This window comes from Mandrillus leucophaeus, unplaced genomic scaffold (assembly GCF_000951045.1).
Source record: "Mandrillus leucophaeus isolate KB7577 unplaced genomic scaffold, Mleu.le_1.0 Scaffold415, whole genome shotgun sequence".
In the NCBI taxonomy this organism is placed as follows: Eukaryota; Metazoa; Chordata; class Mammalia; order Primates; family Cercopithecidae; genus Mandrillus; species Mandrillus leucophaeus.
The window spans coordinates 1942418-1961746 of record NW_012104421.1 but is presented as its reverse complement, the minus strand read 5'-3'; the positions used below and the strand labels follow the sequence as shown (position 1 = coordinate 1961746).

At 39.5% G+C, this 19329-nt stretch overlaps 2 protein-coding genes across 8 annotated transcripts in view; one reads left to right on the top strand and one right to left on the bottom strand.

Annotated features, from left to right (window-relative positions):
• Nucleotides 1–957: 957 nt before the first annotated feature.
• RPS6 (ribosomal protein S6) lies at nucleotides 958–4979 on the top strand. 7 transcript variants are annotated; one of them, XM_011992658.1, is made up of 6 exons: nucleotides 958–1054; nucleotides 1604–1735; nucleotides 2317–2527; nucleotides 2708–2854; nucleotides 4581–4738; nucleotides 4846–4979. In XM_011992658.1, the coding sequence occupies exons 1-6, from the start codon at nucleotides 1049–1051 to the stop codon at nucleotides 4939–4941; spliced, it is 750 nt and encodes a 249-aa protein (XP_011848048.1). In that variant the 5' UTR covers nucleotides 958–1048; the 3' UTR covers nucleotides 4942–4979. The 7 variants fall into 7 exon arrangements, with proteins under 7 accessions (XP_011848048.1, XP_011848049.1, XP_011848051.1 ...); XM_011992659.1 differs by having other exon boundaries at nucleotides 960–1054; nucleotides 4849–4979; XM_011992661.1 differs by having other exon boundaries at nucleotides 960–1054; nucleotides 4581–4742; nucleotides 4855–4979.
• A 2144-nt stretch (nucleotides 4980–7123) lies between these two features.
• The window catches only part of DENND4C (DENN/MADD domain containing 4C), a 110132-nt gene continuing 97926 nt past the window's right edge, over nucleotides 7124–19329 (bottom strand). The window contains exons 29-32 of the mRNA XM_011992669.1: nucleotides 12744–12765; nucleotides 11251–11401; nucleotides 9419–9483; nucleotides 7124–9202 (exon numbers count right to left, since the gene is read on the bottom strand). Coding sequence (XP_011848059.1) covers nucleotides 9066–9202; nucleotides 9419–9483; nucleotides 11251–11401; nucleotides 12744–12765 — 375 coding nt within the window. The 3' untranslated portion in view covers nucleotides 7124–9065. The remainder of the gene's footprint in view (nucleotides 9203–9418; nucleotides 9484–11250; nucleotides 11402–12743; nucleotides 12766–19329) is intronic.

Sequence of the window (19329 nt, the reverse complement as noted above, 5' to 3'; positions counted from 1 at the left end):
TGTGAAATAGGTACATCCACTGAGACAGGACACAGATTGGTGGTTGCCAGGGCCTGGTGGAAATGGGGAAGGGGGAGCAACCGCTTAACGGGGCACAGCGTTTTCTTTTAGGATGATGAAAATGTTTTGGAACTGTATCGATAGAGATGCTGGTTGTACAGCATTGTGAATGTACTAAATGCCACTGAATTGTTCACTTTAAAAATGACTGGTTATGTCAATTTCACCTTAACAAAAAAATTACATACAGTACTCAGATTTTAAAAAGCATCATTTCACCAAGATTCCACGAATTAATGTGAGATGATCAAAGCAGATTCAGTAGAATCGTTCAACTTCGAACGTGAAACAGTCCTAAACTCAAACCTTTGTGACACTAAAGTGGTAAAATGGTATGTGATAATTTTAGAAAGTAAACATTATTCTTGTTTACTTGGTTTGGAACTCGAACTTTTTTTATTTTGAGGCGGAGTCTCCCTCTGTCGCCTAGGCTGCAGTGCAGTGGTGCGATATGGGCTCACTGCAACCTCCGCCTCTCGGGCTCAAGCGATTGTCGTGCCTCAGCCTCCCTGGTAGCTGGAACTACAGTCGCCCCCCCACCCCCACCACCACGCGCGGCTAATTTATATATTTTTATTAGAGACGGAGTTTCGCCATGTTGGCCAGGCTGGTCTCGAACTCCTGACCTAAAATAATCCGCCCGCCTCAGCCTCCCAAAGTGTTGGAATTACAGGCGTGAGCCACCCAGCTCCAAAACCCAGGGAGCGTGGAAAAGACAAGACAGGGAAGGGACTAACCCTCAGAATTACACGCGGGCTCGCCTTACCAGACCACCAACTGCTGGCACAACCTCACACCCACTGGCAATCAACTTCACCTCCCAGACCCTGATTCAACTCGACCCCGGAAGTGCCGCCCACCCGTGCTTACTTCCGCTGTCCCGTACTTCTGCTCATCTCGCGAGAACTGAAAGCGCCTATGAGACTTGCGCTAAGCGGAAGTTGGCCCTCTTTTCTGTGGCGCCTCGGAGGCGTTCGGCTGCTTCAAGATGAAGGTAGGTGGTGGTGGCGAGTGTTAGACTGGTTTGGGGAACGTGAATCGAGTCCCAGAACGCGATATTGCCTCATTTCCAGCACTGCAAGATCCTGGCTTTAGGTGGAGAAGGGTCTCAAGTAGGAGAAGGCTCGCTTTTCTGGGGCATGGAGCTTTTTGGCCGAGCGGATGGCAGGCGATTGCGGCTGGAGCCGCGGCGGGCCGGGAGCGCCATGGTGGCGTCCCGGCGTGTTGCCCAGTTTGCGGCAGGCCTGTGGTGCGGCTCTTGACCCCGGCTTTCTTGCTTCGGGAGGGTGAACGGCTGCGGAGCGCCCTCGCCCCCAGAGTCGTTCTGCGGAGCTTGAGGGGAATACGTCCTCCTGAGTGCGGCGCTTCTTGACTGCTACTCTGCTTTCACGTGCTTTTAGTGAGTACGGTCGGCATCTCATATTTCCTGCTTGTGTGGAGGCAACATGAAAGGCTTTTTGCAGTGGAATTAACTTTGTGGATGGCTCTACAATTACCTGTGTAGGTAGTTTCGTAAACTATTTCCCTCCCTTTTAATCCTTAGCTGAACATCTCCTTCCCAGCCACTGGCTGCCAGAAACTCATTGAAGTGGACGATGAACGCAAACTTCGTACTTTTTATGAGAAGCGTATGGCCACAGAAGTTGCTGCTGACGCTCTGGGTGAAGAATGGAAGGTAAAAGTTAACAAATTGTTGCAGCTATTGAAGTCAGAGACGGTAAACGCCATTGGTAATTGGTATTTGGAATGGGGTTCAGACTGCGGGTTCTGGCTTCTGACCTTTGGTAAGTTGCTTCCGAATGCCACTTTATGAAGTTGAGCTGTTACCTTGGAGGGGAGACATAGAGTAAGCCGTAAAATATACGTAAAGTTTACATCAACGTAATTCTTGCCAAGCATCATGCATTCGGCAGATATCACATAGCTGTCCTCATAATCCCCAAAGTGCGAAGACGCATTGTATCTGATTTGTTTGTTGCTCTTTGATATTTTATCTTCCTAGTGCTGTTATTTCTAATAAAACATCGGTTAGAAATGCGACTTGAATGAAAGACATCTGATAATTGAACTTGATAAGTTGGGAATGTAGACAAAACTTACTGATCAGAGAAAACGTGCTTAAGTTTTAAGTTTAAATTGGTTTTCATAATGAATTATCCTTTCTCATATAGGTGTGGTTCACAGAGGTCACAATCCTGTATTGTATAATTTTGGAATAGAAATAGTAAATGTGTCATTCATTGTATGCTCTTGCAGGGTTATGTGGTCCGAATCAGTGGTGGGAACGACAAACAAGGTTTCCCCATGAAGCAGGGTGTCTTGACCCATGGCCGTGTCCGCCTGCTACTGAGTAAGGGGCATTCCTGTTACAGACCAAGGAGAACGGGAGAAAGAAAGAGAAAATCAGTTCGTGGTTGCATTGTGGATGCCAATCTGAGCGTTCTCAACTTGGTTATTGTAAAAAAAGGTGAGGGTTACTTGTGTTCAATTTTCATTGAAATTGATGTAAAGCCAGTTGTCCAAATGCTTATTCATTTGCAGTATCCAGTGGATTTGTTTCTTTACCATCAATTCAACATTAAATATTTTGATTTAGGATTCTTAAGGAAGTTGTTGAATTAAAATCTTTTCAATTGTGTCTTCTAAGGAGAGAAGGATATTCCTGGACTGACTGATACTACAGTGCCTCGCCGCCTGGGCCCCAAAAGAGCTAGCAGAATCCGCAAACTTTTCAATCTCTCTAAAGAAGATGACGTCCGCCAGTATGTTGTAAGAAAGCCCTTAAACAAAGAAGGTAGGAGGGATTATGCAATTAGGGCTTGCTTAATTTTGGTGATTTGTCAATATCATTTTGTGTGCATATCAGAAGATAAAAATGTGCCTTTGGAGCCTTAGCATTCTTCACCTGGAGTCTGAATTTTTACAAAAAATATTTGGGGGTGGCCAGCATACCCAGTTGGTATTAATGCTTGCTTATTATATCCAGTGCTTTGTAGAGTGCAGTAATTTCCTTGAAAATCTGCCTGTGAATCTTTGATGTATACATTTATCCAAAACTAACCTGACTTTAAGGTCATTGCTATCTGGTTTAGGAGTCACATGCTTGAGAATTCTGGAACTATTATCTCACCACCACACACTTTGTAATTTTACATCAGATGTTCTAAATTATTACTGTTAATATTTTTTAAGAGATGAGGTCACACTTTGTTGCCCAGGCTGGTCTAGAACCCTTGAGCTAAAGTGATCCTCCCACCTTGGCCTCCCAAAGTGCTGGGATTACAGGCCACCACACCCAACCCTAAATTATTTTTTGGCTTACTAAAGAAGTTGCTTTAAACTTGTTTCATCTGTAGGATATGGATAACAATTGTTAAGAGTTGTAAGAATTAGAAGTTAGAGACCTTAGAATACTAGGAAGCGGGAGTTAGGGATTTTGGAGCTTTACCTTTTAAGAACTTGTGTCAATATATTAGACAACATACCAGTGAGGACCTCAAATGACAATATTTCTGTAGTGAAATTTGGGAATGTTTATGTTAAATAGAATAAACAGCATGTCAGTCAAGGTTGGGTTTTCCTGACAAAATCTGAAAGAATTTCTCTGGATTTTGTTTTTCCAGGACTGGTGTGACTTAACACCTGTACATAGCATATATAGTACATGTCTGTTAAGTCAGTAATTACAATTATTTGAGCACCAGGTACTGTTCAAGGTGCTGAGAATACAGTATAGACAAATTCCTACCCTAATGAAGCTGACATTGCAAAAAAAAAAAAAAAAAGAAAGAAAAGCAATTGACAAATAGGTGGCAGTTGCTGATAATCACAGCCCTGGAAATAATCAGAATAATAAAAGCATGGTGTGGTTGATGGGTATTTTTAGATGGTTCCTGTGTTTATAGTAGGAGTCTGAAATATTAGCAGAACCTGAACATCTGAGCATTTAGCCTAAGGCAATTAAACTCCCACGAGTGTTCATGAAACAGCCTGTGCTCCAATGCAGATCTACAGTCTGAGCAGTTTTGGAGTACAGATCAGATTAATGAAGATACTTTAACAACATGTCACATAATCTGATGTTAATTGTTACGTTACCCCTGAATTGGCAGGAATTGTCAAGGGGAATAGAGATGCAAGCTTACATCCAACTTACACTTAAAAGTATGGCAGGATGATTATGTAAATACTATGTTAAGTGGTTTTCACGGACAAATTGACTATGCAGAGTTATATTTTAACATGCCACTGTATTTTAGTAAAACTGGAAGGTAGTAAAGGTTAGCTTGGTTATTTTTCAGCACTTGGTTTCCCTTATATTTTTATAATATTTAACCCATCTTCTAGATTTCTGTGGAGGGGCAAAAAGTATTTTAAAATACTTCTGATTTGATTTTAAAGGCCTCAATACAGGTTTTCATAGATGCTGTTGATGACGCTTACGTTCATTTCTGATGTTTTTAAAGTAGATGTGGATTCTAACAAAACAGTTGAAATGATTGAGTCCTTTGAATTTTTAGGTAAGAAACCTAGGACCAAAGCACCCAAGATTCAGCGTCTTGTTACTCCACGTGTCCTGCAGCACAAACGGCGGCGTATTGCTCTGAAGAAGCAGCGTACTAAGAAAAACAAGGAAGAGGCTGCAGAATATGCTAAACTTTTGGCCAAAAGAATGAAGGTTAGTGTAAGATGATTTGAGGGGGTGGGAGGAGTTCGACCTGGCTTTGGATTTGCATCTTTACCCCAGAAAGGCCTTAACTATATGCTGTTTTTTGTTTTGTTTAGGAGGCTAAGGAGAAGCGCCAGGAACAAATTGCAAAGAGACGCAGACTTTCCTCTCTGCGAGCTTCTACTTCTAAGTCTGAATCCAGTCAAAAATAAGATTTTTTGAGTAACAAATAAATAAGATCAGACTCGGATCTCTGTTGACTTTTCATTGCTTGACAGAAAACTACATAAATGAAGAGAGGGAAAGTTGGTCATAGAAAATGGGGATATGTATATGGTAATCCAATGGTGGATAAAATCAGACCTATTGTGTGGTAGTGGAAGACAAGGTCAATGTAAAGGGGTTCTTTTTGGGGGATGGGTAGCACAGGAAGGGATTCTGAGCATAAGAATCTGCCTCTTCAGAATGGCATTGAACTTAGGGGAAATGATGAGAACTATTAATCTTTTTCATATAGTTTATTTTGAGGAATATAGCTCTTTAAAACACTATACACAATTTAATACATGAAAATTGACCATGTGAAGATGAACATGTCTTCTTTTTTGAAGATAACTTTTAAGGCATAGTTTTAGTGGATACCATCTTAAAATGAAGTTTTTAAACCGTTTCAAATTTGCTTTAACAGAGTTTTTCAACTCCAGTGAATTGTTTCACACACTGAAAGGAAATGACTAAAAACATTCTTGGATCAGTGAAAAATGCACAAAGCATGTATTTTTTTCTAATAGTTTCTATTCTAACTATCCTGACAATATCAGGATCTTTACAAGAAGGCACATTAGGCTTTAAGGTTGAAGCAGTGCAAGCTCTTTGTTGGAACTACTGTAATAGCTTTATAAAGCAGAGTACTAAATTTTAAATGTACATGTTAATCACCTAGGGGTCTGGTTAAGGCGCAGATAGTGATAGAGGAGTGGGGACCTACATTTTCATATTACTAAAAAGCTCCCAGGTGTGAGGCCAATAATGCCAGTCCCTGGATGCCTGCTACATGGTGTTAAAAAGCTACATAACATGAATCTTAGCTGGTGATTAGTAGTATGCAGAACTTAAAAGGCAAAGGGGATCGCCAGGTGGGGAGGCCAAGGCAGGTGGATCACCTGAGGTCAGGAGTTAAAGACCAGCCTGGCCAACATGGTGAAACCCCATCTTGATTAAAATACAAGAAAATTAGCCACCGGCGCCTGTAATTCCAGCTACTTGGGAGGCTGAGGCAGGAGAATAACTTGAACCAGGGAGGTTGAGGTTTCGGTGAGCCAAGATCACGCTGTTGTACTCCAGTCTGGGCGACAGAGCAAGACTCCCTCAGAAAAAAAAAAGCAAAGAGAAATTTAGCATTTTACCTGAAACCACCACAGAGAGGAACTTAAGAGCCACAAGGTGAGTCCGGTATACGGTCCAAAGTTTTGTATTAACCAGTTCTTGGTTGACTGTGATGCACAAAACATGAGAACCGCCCTGCTTTCTGAAAATCGAGTGCAGCCACAAAATGAGGACAGTCTGTTTCTCCTTAAGACTTTTTTTTTTTTCCTTTGAGACAGGGTTTCACTCCTATGCCCAGGCTGAAGAGCAGTGGTATGGCTCACTGCAGCCTTGACCTCTTGGGGACTACAGGTGTGCACTGTCGTACCTGGCTTGTTTTTGTGCTTTTTGTAGAGTTTTGCTATGTTGCCCAGACTACTCCTGAACTCCTGGGCTCAAGTGATCTGCCTGCCTTGGCATGCCAAAGTGTTGGGATTACTACAGGCATGAGCCACCATACCCAGTTCTCCAGAGACAGATGCAAGTCATTCTGACATGTCATTACTATGCAGGTTGTGATCAACCTATACAATTCATTCGTTGGAAGAAAAAACAATTGCTATCAAACCCCAAAGCAATGTAAGGTACTGCTAAGTAATCTGGACTAATTTTAAAGATTGCTTTTAGAAGTTGTCAGGATTAAAGTAGCATACAGTGCTACAAGTCATTCTGGGTACTTCTAAATCTTTCCATAGTAATGTTTTTTTCTTGTAAATTTTTAGTGGTACCCTATCTGCGGTGGGTATTGGAAAAAGCCTTTAAGAATTTACAACAAGGAATCAGTCCCAATATCTAAGTGGCAGCAGCAGGCTAAAGTTTTCAAGGTATGATTGCTAAAGTTATTAGAAAGTTTGTAATTTGATATAGCCATATATTCTTAAACATGTAAAGAGATCTTTACAGAATTTTTTTAATGGGAAGTGCTTCAGTAAGTGAAAATTTAGTTCAAGTTACGAAGACTCCAGTGAAGAAATGGAAAAAGCAAAAGTATTGGAATTCTAAAGATTACAGATTTCAGGAGGCTTAATGTAACAAAACACAACGAACTTAAGAATTTTTCATTTTATTCAAGCTCAATTTTTATATGCAAGGTAATTCAAAACTTCTGTTGGGTCAGTAAGTATTAAGTATTAAAACTAGTACCAAGTCTTGAGTTGCAAAAATATATACTCTGAGACAGTGCAAAAGATCCATTAAAGGTAATGAAAATTGTACATAATTTCTGACAAGTTGTTTAATTTAGCATTTTCACAATAAATTCACACTAGAATTCTGCATAGGTCAGATTAACCCTGAAATGTTGAAAGACTGGTACAATAACTACAATTTGTAAATGGTTACATCAGGTAGAAGGGAGTTAGGCTGTTACTGTACCATATGGAAGTAATTTTACTGTGTCAACTCATTTAGCCATCTGCATAATTACTGTAAACACTCACAAAACCACTGGCTTTTAAAACCATGCAGAGAGTTAAGGCAAACTTACTGTTCCTAAGGGATATTTTTAATAAAGGCATGATAAATGTCAAAGTGAGGCATGTGAGATCATGATTTTCTTAAACCTACTGACAACAAGCTTAATAAATTTACAGTTTTAAGACTTAATTGATTCAACCTAAAAAAAAAACAGTATTTACAAATGCACATTTTTACTCACAAGCATACAAATCTAAATATTATACAAGAATAAAACTTCTGTGTGCAGTGCAAGTTTATCCCACAGGTTTTAAAAAGTGATCGATACCAACAAGGTATGTGCCTGAACAAAGATTTTACGTTTAATGACATACACTTTAGCATTTTAAGCATGTTCCAATGAATTTCATAAATTATTAGGCAGCTGATTTAATTTCATTTTAACTGATGATTGATTCATTTGTTCCAATTTTAAAACTATTGCAAATTAAGATATGGGAAGAGGATGGAAGTCACTGGATAATCAAGATAAAATCCATTAAGCAAGATAATACATAATATGAAAAGTGTATTATGTTGGTGCAAAAATAATAGTTGCCATTAATAGTGGCAAAAACTACAATTTTGCCCCAACCTAATGCATTAAAGTCAGGGAAGGCAGCTGTCATCAGATTTTCAGGTAATTTTAAGATTAATGACTACATACAAGTTCAGTAGTAGTCATTCATTTAATAATCAGAAAATTTCAGAAAATTGTATTGCAACATGCAATCTATTTTAATAAATATACACTTAGAATATGGCTGTATATACACATACCTGCACAGCCGTACACATATACACACTTACACAAATATGTTGCTTTTTTTTTTGGAGACAGTCTCACTCTGTCACCCAAGCTAGAGTTGCAGTGGCGTAATCTCCATTCACTGTAGCCTCTGCTTCCTGGGTTCAAGTGATTCTCCTGCCTCAGCCTCAGTAGCTGGGACTACAGTGGCGCGCCTAATTTTTGTATTTTTAGTAGAGACAGGGTCTCACCGTTTTGGCCAGGCTGGTCTCGAACTCCCGGCCTCAAGTGATCCACCCACCTTGCTCAGCCTCCCAAAGTGCTGGGATTATAGGCATGAGCCACCGTGCCCGGCTATGTTGCTTTTGTAATTGAGATATTTCATTTTGGAGGTTAGGCAAATTTAATTTGCCATTCCTCAAACTCAGTAACTTCAAATATAAATAATGCCTAGAATGAATATGGTTCCTCATTATTTCTATCAAACTACTACAAATACTGAGGAATCCCAAAGTAGTTTTCCACAGAGGCAGAAAAGCAGTTTAGGAGTTGAAAATCTTCAATGTTAATAAGCCCTGGGACATTTAAATGGCATTTCATATTTCGACATGATGCAGTATGAATCATAATTCATTAAATACTGTCCTCAAGAATTACTTCAATTCCATATTCACCAGTTCTTACGATTTGGGGAAAAAAACCCTTGAATGTTTCCAGATTAAATCTAATCTCCAAGCCTTGTGTGTCAAAATTCTAGTGAATCTCTATTTAAATGAGAGGCGCTCCAAAACACTTCCTGCACCACTCGACACTGGCACTTGGTGGAGCATCAATTTTCTGCAACTTTTCAAGAATCTCTGAAGACAGACTATTGTATGCAATTCCATATTCATTGTCAAATGCCTCTGAAAGAAATTTTCAAAAATGAAGTTGTAATTTGTTAAGAAAGACAACAGCTGTTCATTTCAAATTGGTATTGAGTCAAATTATATGTTTTTGAACTACATATTTAGAAGTAGAAATCTTTTAAATATTTTATACATACCAGCTACATTTTTTAAAATTACTTTTGAAAATAAAATATAAAATTTCCTTTCGTAATCTTTTATTAACCAACTTACCAATATCAATATTCTCTCTTCCTAGAGACACTAATGATAAGAAGAGGATTTCTCTGTATAAACTCCTATAAAACAAATATGTTTTAAAAGTTAATGGGCAAATAGCATTAAAATACAGATGCATTTTTTTTTTTAATGGTGAAGACATTAAGTTTTGTCATCTAGTTAACAGTAATACACCTATGTCAATGTCCTAGTTTTAATATTACGTTACAGTTAGTTATATGAGGTGTCATATTTGGAAGAAGCTGCATGAAGGCTACACTGAATTCTGTACTATTTTTGTAACTTCCTGCAAGTTTCTATTCCAAAGTAAAGTTAAAACATAGTTGATGGGCATAAAGCTTCACATTAGTAACAATTAAAAATGGCTTAACTTTATTTCAACAATACATTAACTGTTTTAACTCTAATTTCTAATTAAAATTTACAAAAGCAGAGTCTTCTCTCATCTTTTGTCACTTGACAAAGTAACAGATTAATTTCTAAGTAAGTTAGGGGTTTAAAACCCTTGACACAATGTAAAAGGTGGTGTGGTCTCTTTACTATTTCACCCAATAGCAAAGGACAGTTCACCTTTATTTGGCTTGTGAGCATTAAAATGTCACAAATGAAACACTAAAAGTGAGCTTTATGACTCAGTTGTTAAAGATGAGAGGAAAACTTAAGAAATGCACTGGTGTACAAAGAAAAAAAAAGTAGGAGTTAATGCTGATTCTAGTGACACTTCACATCGCTTTCTTTAGAAGCTTCAGAAGCCATAATATGACATTTCTAATATTACGTCCCTGTCCTTAAACTACAGATGCTTGCAGCAAGCTACTCTTATTACAGACTGTGAAGGTCATCTCTACCTCAACTATTGAGAGTAAAAATGGATCCATCCATTTTCATTGTCAATTCTTGCCCTGTCACTTCTGAGATTATCTTCAAAGATGCCATGACCTAAAAAACTTGAAGGGGACCGTGGAAACATTAGTAATGTTTGATATACGCAATTACACACACTTTTCTGAAGCCTCTACTGCAGAATTCACTTATGCTGAGGAGGGGATGAGTACTAATCTGAGCATATTAGCAGACAATAGTGACAGGAGCACAATAACTCCATATCCTTTATAGTTCACTGCATGTATCCCTTTCCTAAATTGTTTCTACTCCTATTCCCATATTCTCTTATGTCCAACAAAAGAAAAGATGTGTGGGTATCACAGGCCCTGAATAAGTGGTACATAAGTTTATCAATGTTAATAAATATAATTATAGGTTTCCAGCAAACAGCAGTAATGTTTCCAAAAGAAAGTACATTTTAGATCAATGAATTATCTTCTTAAAATGTAATCTATTTCCACTCTTTTTTTTTTGAGACAGGGTTTTGCTCTGTCACCCAGGTGGCAGTGCAGTGGTGTGATCACAGCTGACTATAACCTTGACCTCCTGGGCTCAAGAAATCCTCCTGTCTTACCCTCTCAAGTAGCTGAGGTCACAGGCACATACCACCCCGCCAAATTATTTTTTTTTCAGAGATGGGGTCTTGCTATGTTGCTCAGTCCAGTCTCAAAATCCTGAGCCCAAGCAATCCTCCTGCTTTGGCCACCCAAAGTGCTGGGGTTACAGGTGTGAGCCACTGTGCCAAGCCCCCAGACACTTTTATTGTGTGTGTGTGTTCAAGTAGTAATGCATATATCTGTGTAGCACTTTTTAGAACAATCAGATGGTTTGCAATGAGTATGTATTTCTTTGACAACTAGAGATATTTTTTAAAAGTAAGATAATTTTTTAAAAACATGAAATGATTGAGTGGTGGCAAGCAAAAAATACTGGATTATTACCTTTGTCTTTTCATGCCTGGCTTCATTTGCTGTGAAAGTAGGTTGATGGGTTTAAGAACATTATTATGCTGAATACTCTGCCTGATGGTTTCTACTAAAGCGCTTGTTGCTTGTTGTTCCTCTGACAGGAGAGATGATTTCTTTTCAGAATCTAACAATAAGAACACAGTTTTTTTTCAATTATTACTATTATTATCTTTTTTTTTTTTTTTTTTTTTAGACAACGTCTCACTCTGTTACCCAGGCTGGTACGCAGTGGTGTGACCATGGCTTACTGCAACCTTCATCTCCCGGGCTCAAGTGATCCTTCCACCTCAATCTCTCAAATAGCTGGGACTACAGGTGTATGCCACCAGCTAATTTTTGTATTTTTTGTAGAGACAGGGTCTCACCAGGTTGCCCAGGTTGGTCTCAAACTCCTGGGCTCACGCAATCTGCCTCCCAAAGTGCTGGGGTTACAGGCGTGAGCCACTGTGCCCAGTCCCAATTATTTAAAAAGTTTTTTTTCCAGAGTTGTGGCATTTTCTCCTTGCTTAACCAATATCACCTCCCCAATACTAGTAATATTATGTGGCAATGTGCCCAACTAAAAAATATTTTTCCTGCTCTCTTCAAACAGGCAGACCTGTCACTCTGCCTTTCTCTTCTAATATATGGTGGCTTACTGCCTGAGGCTGGGATGTGATAGCTTGTACTCCAGCAGCCATCCTGTGACCATGAAGCAATCTTTACTGATAGTAAAGCAGGTACAACAGAAGGAACCTGGGTCCCTGATGACAGAGCAGTTGTCTCGCAGTACTAGACTGTCTAGTACATAACTTTTCTTTTTTTAAAATGTATTTACTTATTTTTTGGAGACAGGATCTCATTCTGTTGCCAAGGCTGGAATACAATGGCTGAATGTTGTAACCTTCAACTCCTGGGCTCAAGCAGTCCTCCCTGCTCAGCCTCCCAAATAGCTAGGACTACAGGCATGTACCACCACAGTTGGCTAATTTATTTTATTTTTGTAGAGATAGGGTCTTGCTGTGTTGCCCAGGCTAGTCTTGAACTCGGCCTCAAGCAGTCTTCCTGCCTCAGCCTCCCTAATCACTGGAATTACAAGCATGAGCCACCATGTCTGGCCTTATTTTTAATCGATAAGTAAAAATTGTATTTACTTATGGGGTACAACATGATGTAATTCAAAACTTGACAGTTTTTCTCTGTCACCCAGGCTGAAGTGAAGTGGTACAATCACAGCTCACTGCAGCCTTGACATCCTGGCCTCAAGGAATCCTCCCGCTTCAGCCTCAAGTAGCTAAGACCACAGGCACATGCCACCACATCTAGCTAATTTTTTATTTTTATTTTTTGTAGAGAGATGGGCTCCCACTATGTTGCCCAGCCTAGTCTCAAACTCCTGGTCCCAAGTGATCCTCCCACCTTGGCCTCCAAAAGTGCTAGCCTGATTTGCCTACCCTAGTAACTTCATATGAGAGAATAATCTTTACCTGTTTTGGCCTCTGTTATTTTCTGTTAAATATAGCAGAGTCTAGTGCTAATTAGAAGGAACGTAATTAGTCCGGGCGCAGTGGCTCATGCCTGTAATCCCAGCACTTTGGGAGGCTGAGGCAGGTGGATTGTATTTTTCATTATACATTTCATTATGTTGTATTTTTCAAATAACACAGGCCCTAAATAAAAGCAACCGGTAATAGTTCATTTGTGTTAAACCAAAAAAAAAAAAAAAAAAAGGCAAAGTCCTCTGTTATGATAACAACAGGAAATACTGGCTGCTATGAGTTTTCATCCTAGGTCTTCCACCTGCTAAATGATAGACTTTGAATAGTATTAATCTTCAGGCTATACTGAGATAAGTCTCAAACCAAACATTACACCCATTTAAGTACATAATTCAATGGTTTTTAGTATATTCATGAAGTTGTACAACCATCATCACTATCAATTTTAGAACATGTTCATATCCCAGAAAGAAATCCCACCCCAACCCCCCCTAGGCAACCACTAATCTACTTTCTGTCTGTATACATTTGCCTATTCTGGATATTTCATATAAATTGAATAATACAATCTATGCTCCTTCACAACTGGTTTCTCTTCTAGAATGGTTTCAAGATTCATCTGTGTTGTACATGTATCAGTACTTCATTGCTTTATGTTGCCAAATGAAATTCCATTGTATGGATATACCATACTTTATCAATTCATAATTTTTTTTTTCTTGTTTTTGAGATGGAGTCTCACTCTGTTGCCCATGGTGGAGTGCAGCAGCACAATCTCAGCTCACTGCAACCTCTGCCTCTGTGGGTTCAAGTGATTCTCCTGCCTCATCCTCCCAAGTGGCTGGGACTACAGGCATGTGCCACCATGCCCAGCTAATTTTTGTATTTCTTTTAGTAGAGACAGGGTTTTTCCATGTTGGCCAAGCTGGTCTCGAACTCCTGACCTCAAGTGATCTGCCGGCCTCAGCCTCCTAAAGTGCTGGGATTACAGGCGTGCACCACTGTGCTCAGCCCTCAATTCATAGATTGATGGACATTTGTTTCCGTATTTTTGGCTATGATACAAATGCTATTATGAACATTCCTGTGCAAATTTTCATGTGGACATCATTTCTCTTTGGTATATATATGAGTGTAACTGCTGTGTCATATGGTAACTCATATGGTTTGCCATTTTGAGGAGCTGTGAAACTGTCTTCCAAAGAAGCTGCACAATTTTATATTCTAATCGACAGTGTCTGAGGGTTCCACTTTCTCCACATCTTCACTAACTCGTTGTTATGTTTTTGATTATAGTCATCCTAGTAAGTATGAAGTGATATTTCCTTGTGGTTTTGACTTGCATATCCTTGATAGCTACTGAGCATTTTTCATGTGCTTTTGGCCATTTTAACATTTTATCTGAAGAACTACTGATTTACAGCCTTTGCTCATTTTAAAAATGCGTTGCCTTTTTATTAGTGAGTTGTAAGAGTACATAGTCTGGGTACAAATCCTTTTTAAGATATGATTTGCAAGTATTTCCTCCCATTCTGTCGACTGACCTTTCACTTTTTTGAAGGTTTAAATTTCAGAAGTTTTTTCTTTGCACTAAGTCCAACTTATCTACTTTTTCTTTTGTTGACTGTGCTTTTGTTGCTTTTTTTGAAGGCCTTGCCTAACACACACACAGTCATGAAGATTTACTCCTATGTTTTTTTCTAAGTGCTTTATAGTTTTGGCTCTTAAATTTAAGTCTATGATCCATTTTTAGTTCATTCCTATGTATGATTTGAGAAATTATCCAATTTCATTCTTTTTATTATTGCTAGCCTGTGGTCCCAGCATATGTGTTGAAGAGACTATTCTCTTTTTTCTTTTTTTTGAGATGGAGTCTCGTTCTGTCGCCCAGGCTGGAGTGCAGTGGCGCAATCTCGGCTCACTGCAAGCTCCACCTCCTGGGTTCATGCCATTCTCCTGCCTCAGCCTCCCGATTAGCTGGGACTACAGGCGCCCACCACCATGCCTGCCTAATTTTTTTGTATTCTTTTTAGTAAAGAAAGGGTTTCACCGTGTTAGGCAGGATGGTTTTGATCTCCTGACCTTGTGATCTGCCCGCCTTGGCCTCCCAAAGTGGTGGGATTACAGGCGTGAGCCACCACACCTGGCCGAAAAGACTATTCTTTATTACATGGTCTTCACATTGAAAGGCAACTGACCATACATACATATGAGGGTTTATTTCTGGAACTTCAGCTCTATTCCATCGACCTATATGTCTATTTTTACACCAGAATTTTACTTTCTTGATTACTGTAGCTTTGCAGTAAGTTTTCAAATTGAGAACTGTGAGTCCTATAACTGTTCTTTTTAAAGATTGTTTTGGTGATTCTGAGTCCCTTGAACATTCATATGAATTTCAGCCGGGCGCGGTGGCTCAAGCCTGTAATCCCAGCACTTTGGGAGGCCGAGACGGGCGGATCACGAGGTCAGGAGATCGAGACCATCCTGGCTAACACGGTGAAACCCCGTCTCTACTAAAAAAATAAAAAAAACAGCCGGGCAGGTGGCGGGCGCCTGTAGTCCCAGCTACTCGGGAGGCTGAGGCAGGAGAATGGAGTGAACCCGGGAGGCGGAGCTTGCAGTGAGCTGAGATCCAGCCACTGCACTCCAGCCTGGGCGACAGAGCGAGACTCCGTCTCAAAAAAAAAAAAAAAAAAAAAAATGAATTTCAAGATTCACTTGTCAATTTATGTAAAGAAGCTATCTGAAATTTCGATAGAGATTGCGTTCAATCTGTAGATCAATTTAGGACTAATTCCATCTTAGTATTAACTTTTCCAGTCCATAAACATGGGATTTCTTTCCATTTACTTATTCTTTAATTTCTTTCAACAATTATTTAAGTTTTTGGAGTCTAAGTTTTGCATTTCTTTGGTTCAATTTATCCATAAGTATTCTGTTCTAGTGCTTTTATAAATAAATAAAATTGTTTTCTTAGTTTCATTTTGAATTATTTATTCAAAGATATAGAAGTGGTTGATTTCTCTATATTGATCTTATAGCCTGGAACCTTGTGGAACTTATGCAGTTCTAATACGGTGTGTATAATAATATGTTGGATGTGTGTCTATTCCTTAGAATTTTCTATATATTATATATATAGAAAAAATATATATCATTTATCATATAATCTGCAAATATAGATACATTTACTTTTTTCCTTTCCAGTTTGGATGGCTTTTCTTTTCTTGACTAATTACTCTAGCTAGAACCTCTGGTAGAATGTTAAATAAAAATGGCACCAGTGGGCATCCTTGTCTTACTCTTGTACTTAGTGAGAAAGTATGTTAAGAATATGTTATCAACTGTAGATTTTCATAGATGCCCATTACCAGGCGGAGGAAGATCTTCTCTATTCCCAGCTTGAAGAGTGTTTTAAACAAAGGGTGATGGATTTTGTCAAATGATTTGGCTGTGCCTACTGAGATGATCATGTGAATTTTGTCCTTTACTCTATTGATAGATATAGTATATTACACAATTGATTTTCAAATGTTAAACCAAAATTGCATGCTTGAGATAAATTCCACTTGGTCATGGTGTAAAATCATTTTTTATATTGCTGTATTTGATCTGCTAGTATTTTATTCAAGATTTTTATGTCTATATTCCTAAGTGATACTGATTTTTAATTTTCTTATGATGTCATTGGTCTTTGTATCAGGGTGATACTGGCCTTCTCACCAAAATCTCCACTATTTTTGAGAGTGCTCTCAGGCTTAAACGTCTCCACACTCTGTTCCAAATAAAGTAATTTCCTTTAAGGAAAATTTCAGAGTTCTCTATTCTTATGACCTGCCTCTCCCTCTGGGCAAAATTTCTTTTTTCTTTTCTTTTCTTTTTTTTTGAGACAGTCTCACTCTGTCACCCAGGCTGGAGCAGAGTGGCACGATCTCAGCTCCCTACAACCTCCGCCTCCTGGGCCTACCTGATTCTCCTGTCTCAGCCTCCCAACTAGCTGGGATTACAGGTGCCAGCCACCACACCAGGCTAATTTTTTTGTACTTTAAATAGAGGAGGAGTTTTATCATGTTGGCCAGGCTGGTCTCAAATTCCTGACCTCAGGTGATCCAACACGCCTCGGCCTCCCAGAATGCTGGGATTACAGGCGTGGAGCCACCGCGCCCAGCCCCTGGGCAAAATTTCTAAGCCACAGCTCTGGAAGTGGGGCTGGGAAAAGAGGCCCTTCTTTTAGAGTGACATTCCTGCTTTATGAGCAGGGTGCTAGATGAAGACAGTAGCTTCTGTTCTTTTTAGCTTGCCTCTCCTGGCATGAAATCTCTGTTCTATATGAGTAGGCTGCAGTGAGAAAAATTGGGGACCCAGTATTCTCAGCCTCCCACAACTGGGGCAGAGTCTTTGCCTTATGAATGGAGGCAAGGTGGAAGGACTGGGCCTCCACCTCTTGGCCACACTCACTGGGAATTTCACCTCTGCAATATGGAACTGAAAGGATGAAAAATGCTGGCACCCTGCCTTTCCCAGGGAGATGCTATAGGCCCTTGACTGGGTTCTGTAGGGGGTACAGCAAGTTGTGGCTGAAGTGCCACAGAAACTTGCTCCTTTTGATAAGATTTAGTAGATTTTTTTAAAAAAAATATATATTCATTTGCTCTATAGTCTGAGGACAATTTCCAAAGGTTGGTTTGTTTGTTTGTTTTAACTATAGGGGTGCAACTGTGGCTCACTGCAGCCTCAAACTCCTGGACTCAAGTAATCCTCTTGCCTCAACCTCCTAAAGTGCTGGGATTACAGACGTGAGCCACTGCACCCTGCGGAAAATTATTTTTTCAAGAAGTCACATCTTTAGAGCCAGGTGTGGTGGCTCACACCTGTAATCCTAGTACTTTGGGAGGCCAGGGCAGTGGATCACTTGAGGTAAAGAGTTCAAGACCAGCCTGGTCAACACAGTGAAACCCCGTCTCTACTAAAAATACAAAAAATTAGCTGGATGCAGTGGTAGGTGCCTGCAATCCCTGCTACTCGGGAGACTGAGGCAGGAGAATCACTTGAACCCAGGAGGTGGAGGCTGCAGTGAGCTGAGATCACACCACTGCACTCCAGTCTGGGTGACAAGAGCAAAACTCCATCTGAAAAAAAAAAAGAAAGAAAAAATAATTTTCACCAATTATGGTTGTTTCACTGGTCTGTGGAGCTCCTCATATTGCTATTCCAGAAGTCATCTCTCTCTTAATTCGTGTAAGGTCTTTTAACCTATACACCAACTTTTGTTTATATACACCAACTCTTCACTTAAAGCAGCCAACTAATAAAGAAATATGGCTATTCTCAAGAGCTCTGTTTTATTCCCACCACAAATCATGGAACATTTTGAAACACCTATTTCAAAAGCTGTAAGAAAACAATTAAAGAAACAGTAGCTCTAACTCTATTCTTTTCTAGCATAAATTGCAAGGTTATTCTGTTCCTGCCTAAAAAGCATCCAAACATCATGACTGAAACCAAAAATTAAAGGCAAAAATAGCTTATGCTATATGTAATCATAATTTTGTGACTGACATATACTGAGGAAAAGCATTTTTTTACTCTAGTTTTAAGAAAACTGCAAAGTAGCGAAACGTTGTTGGAAAAAAAGTATAAAAGTATGTAAAATGAAGATGAACTTTTCCATTTCTTCTCCAAGCAGCCACTATTAACAGTTTGTGATATATTTCTTTGCATATATTAAAAACAGAAGTACACATTTTTTGTTTTATTTCTCTACAAGAAAGGGAAAAAAATATATACTCTTTTGCAACTTGTATTTTTTCACTCAGTATATAAAAGCATCCATCCTTTTAGGTCCTTATATACAAATGACTTTCTTTTTCTTGGCTGCCAATATTTCACAGCATGGATTTACCAGAATTCTGTTGAATATTTACATTTTTTCTTTTTGAGATGGAGTTTTGTTCTTGTTGCCCAGGTTGGAGTACAATGGCATGATCTCAGCTCACCACAATCTCCACCTCCCGGGTTCAAGCGATTCTCTTGCCTCAGCCTCCCAAGTAGCTGGGATTACAGCCATGCGCCACCACACCTGGCTAATTTTTTGTATTTTTAGTAGAGACAGGGTTTCTCCATGCTGGTCAGGCTGATCTCGAACTCCTGACCTCAGATGATCCACCTGCCTCGGCCTCCTGAAGTGCTTGGATTACAGGCATAAGAAACCGTGCCCAGCCTACATTTTTTTCATTTTTATCAAAAATCCTTGCTGGGAACAGTGGCTCACAACTGGAATCCCAGCACTTTGGGAGGCTGAGGCCAGAGGATTGTTCGATTAGTTAAGTATGCATGCCTGTGATCCCAGCTACTCAGGAGGCTGAGGCAGGAGGATGACTTAAGCCCCAGAGGTTGAGACTACAGTGCACCAGTACACACCTGCAAGGCAACAGAGCATGACCCTGTCTCAGAAGGAAAAAAAAATCCTACAGTAAGTATCCTTGTGTAAACAGCTGTGTACTGTATTTCTATAGAACACAGTTCTCTAAGTACAATTCCTGAGTTTAAAGGGTATCCACATATGAAATCT

Excerpts from the sequence above, each read along its gene's own strand:
- RPS6 (XM_011992655.1), top strand. Across the intron at positions 1,736-2,316 it reads CTCTGGGTGAAGAATGGAAG|GGTTATGTGGTCCGAATCAG; the intron begins GTAAAAGTTAAC and ends ATGCTCTTGCAG. Across the intron at positions 2,528-2,707 it reads CTTGGTTATTGTAAAAAAAG|GAGAGAAGGATATTCCTGGA; the intron begins GTGAGGGTTACT and ends GTGTCTTCTAAG.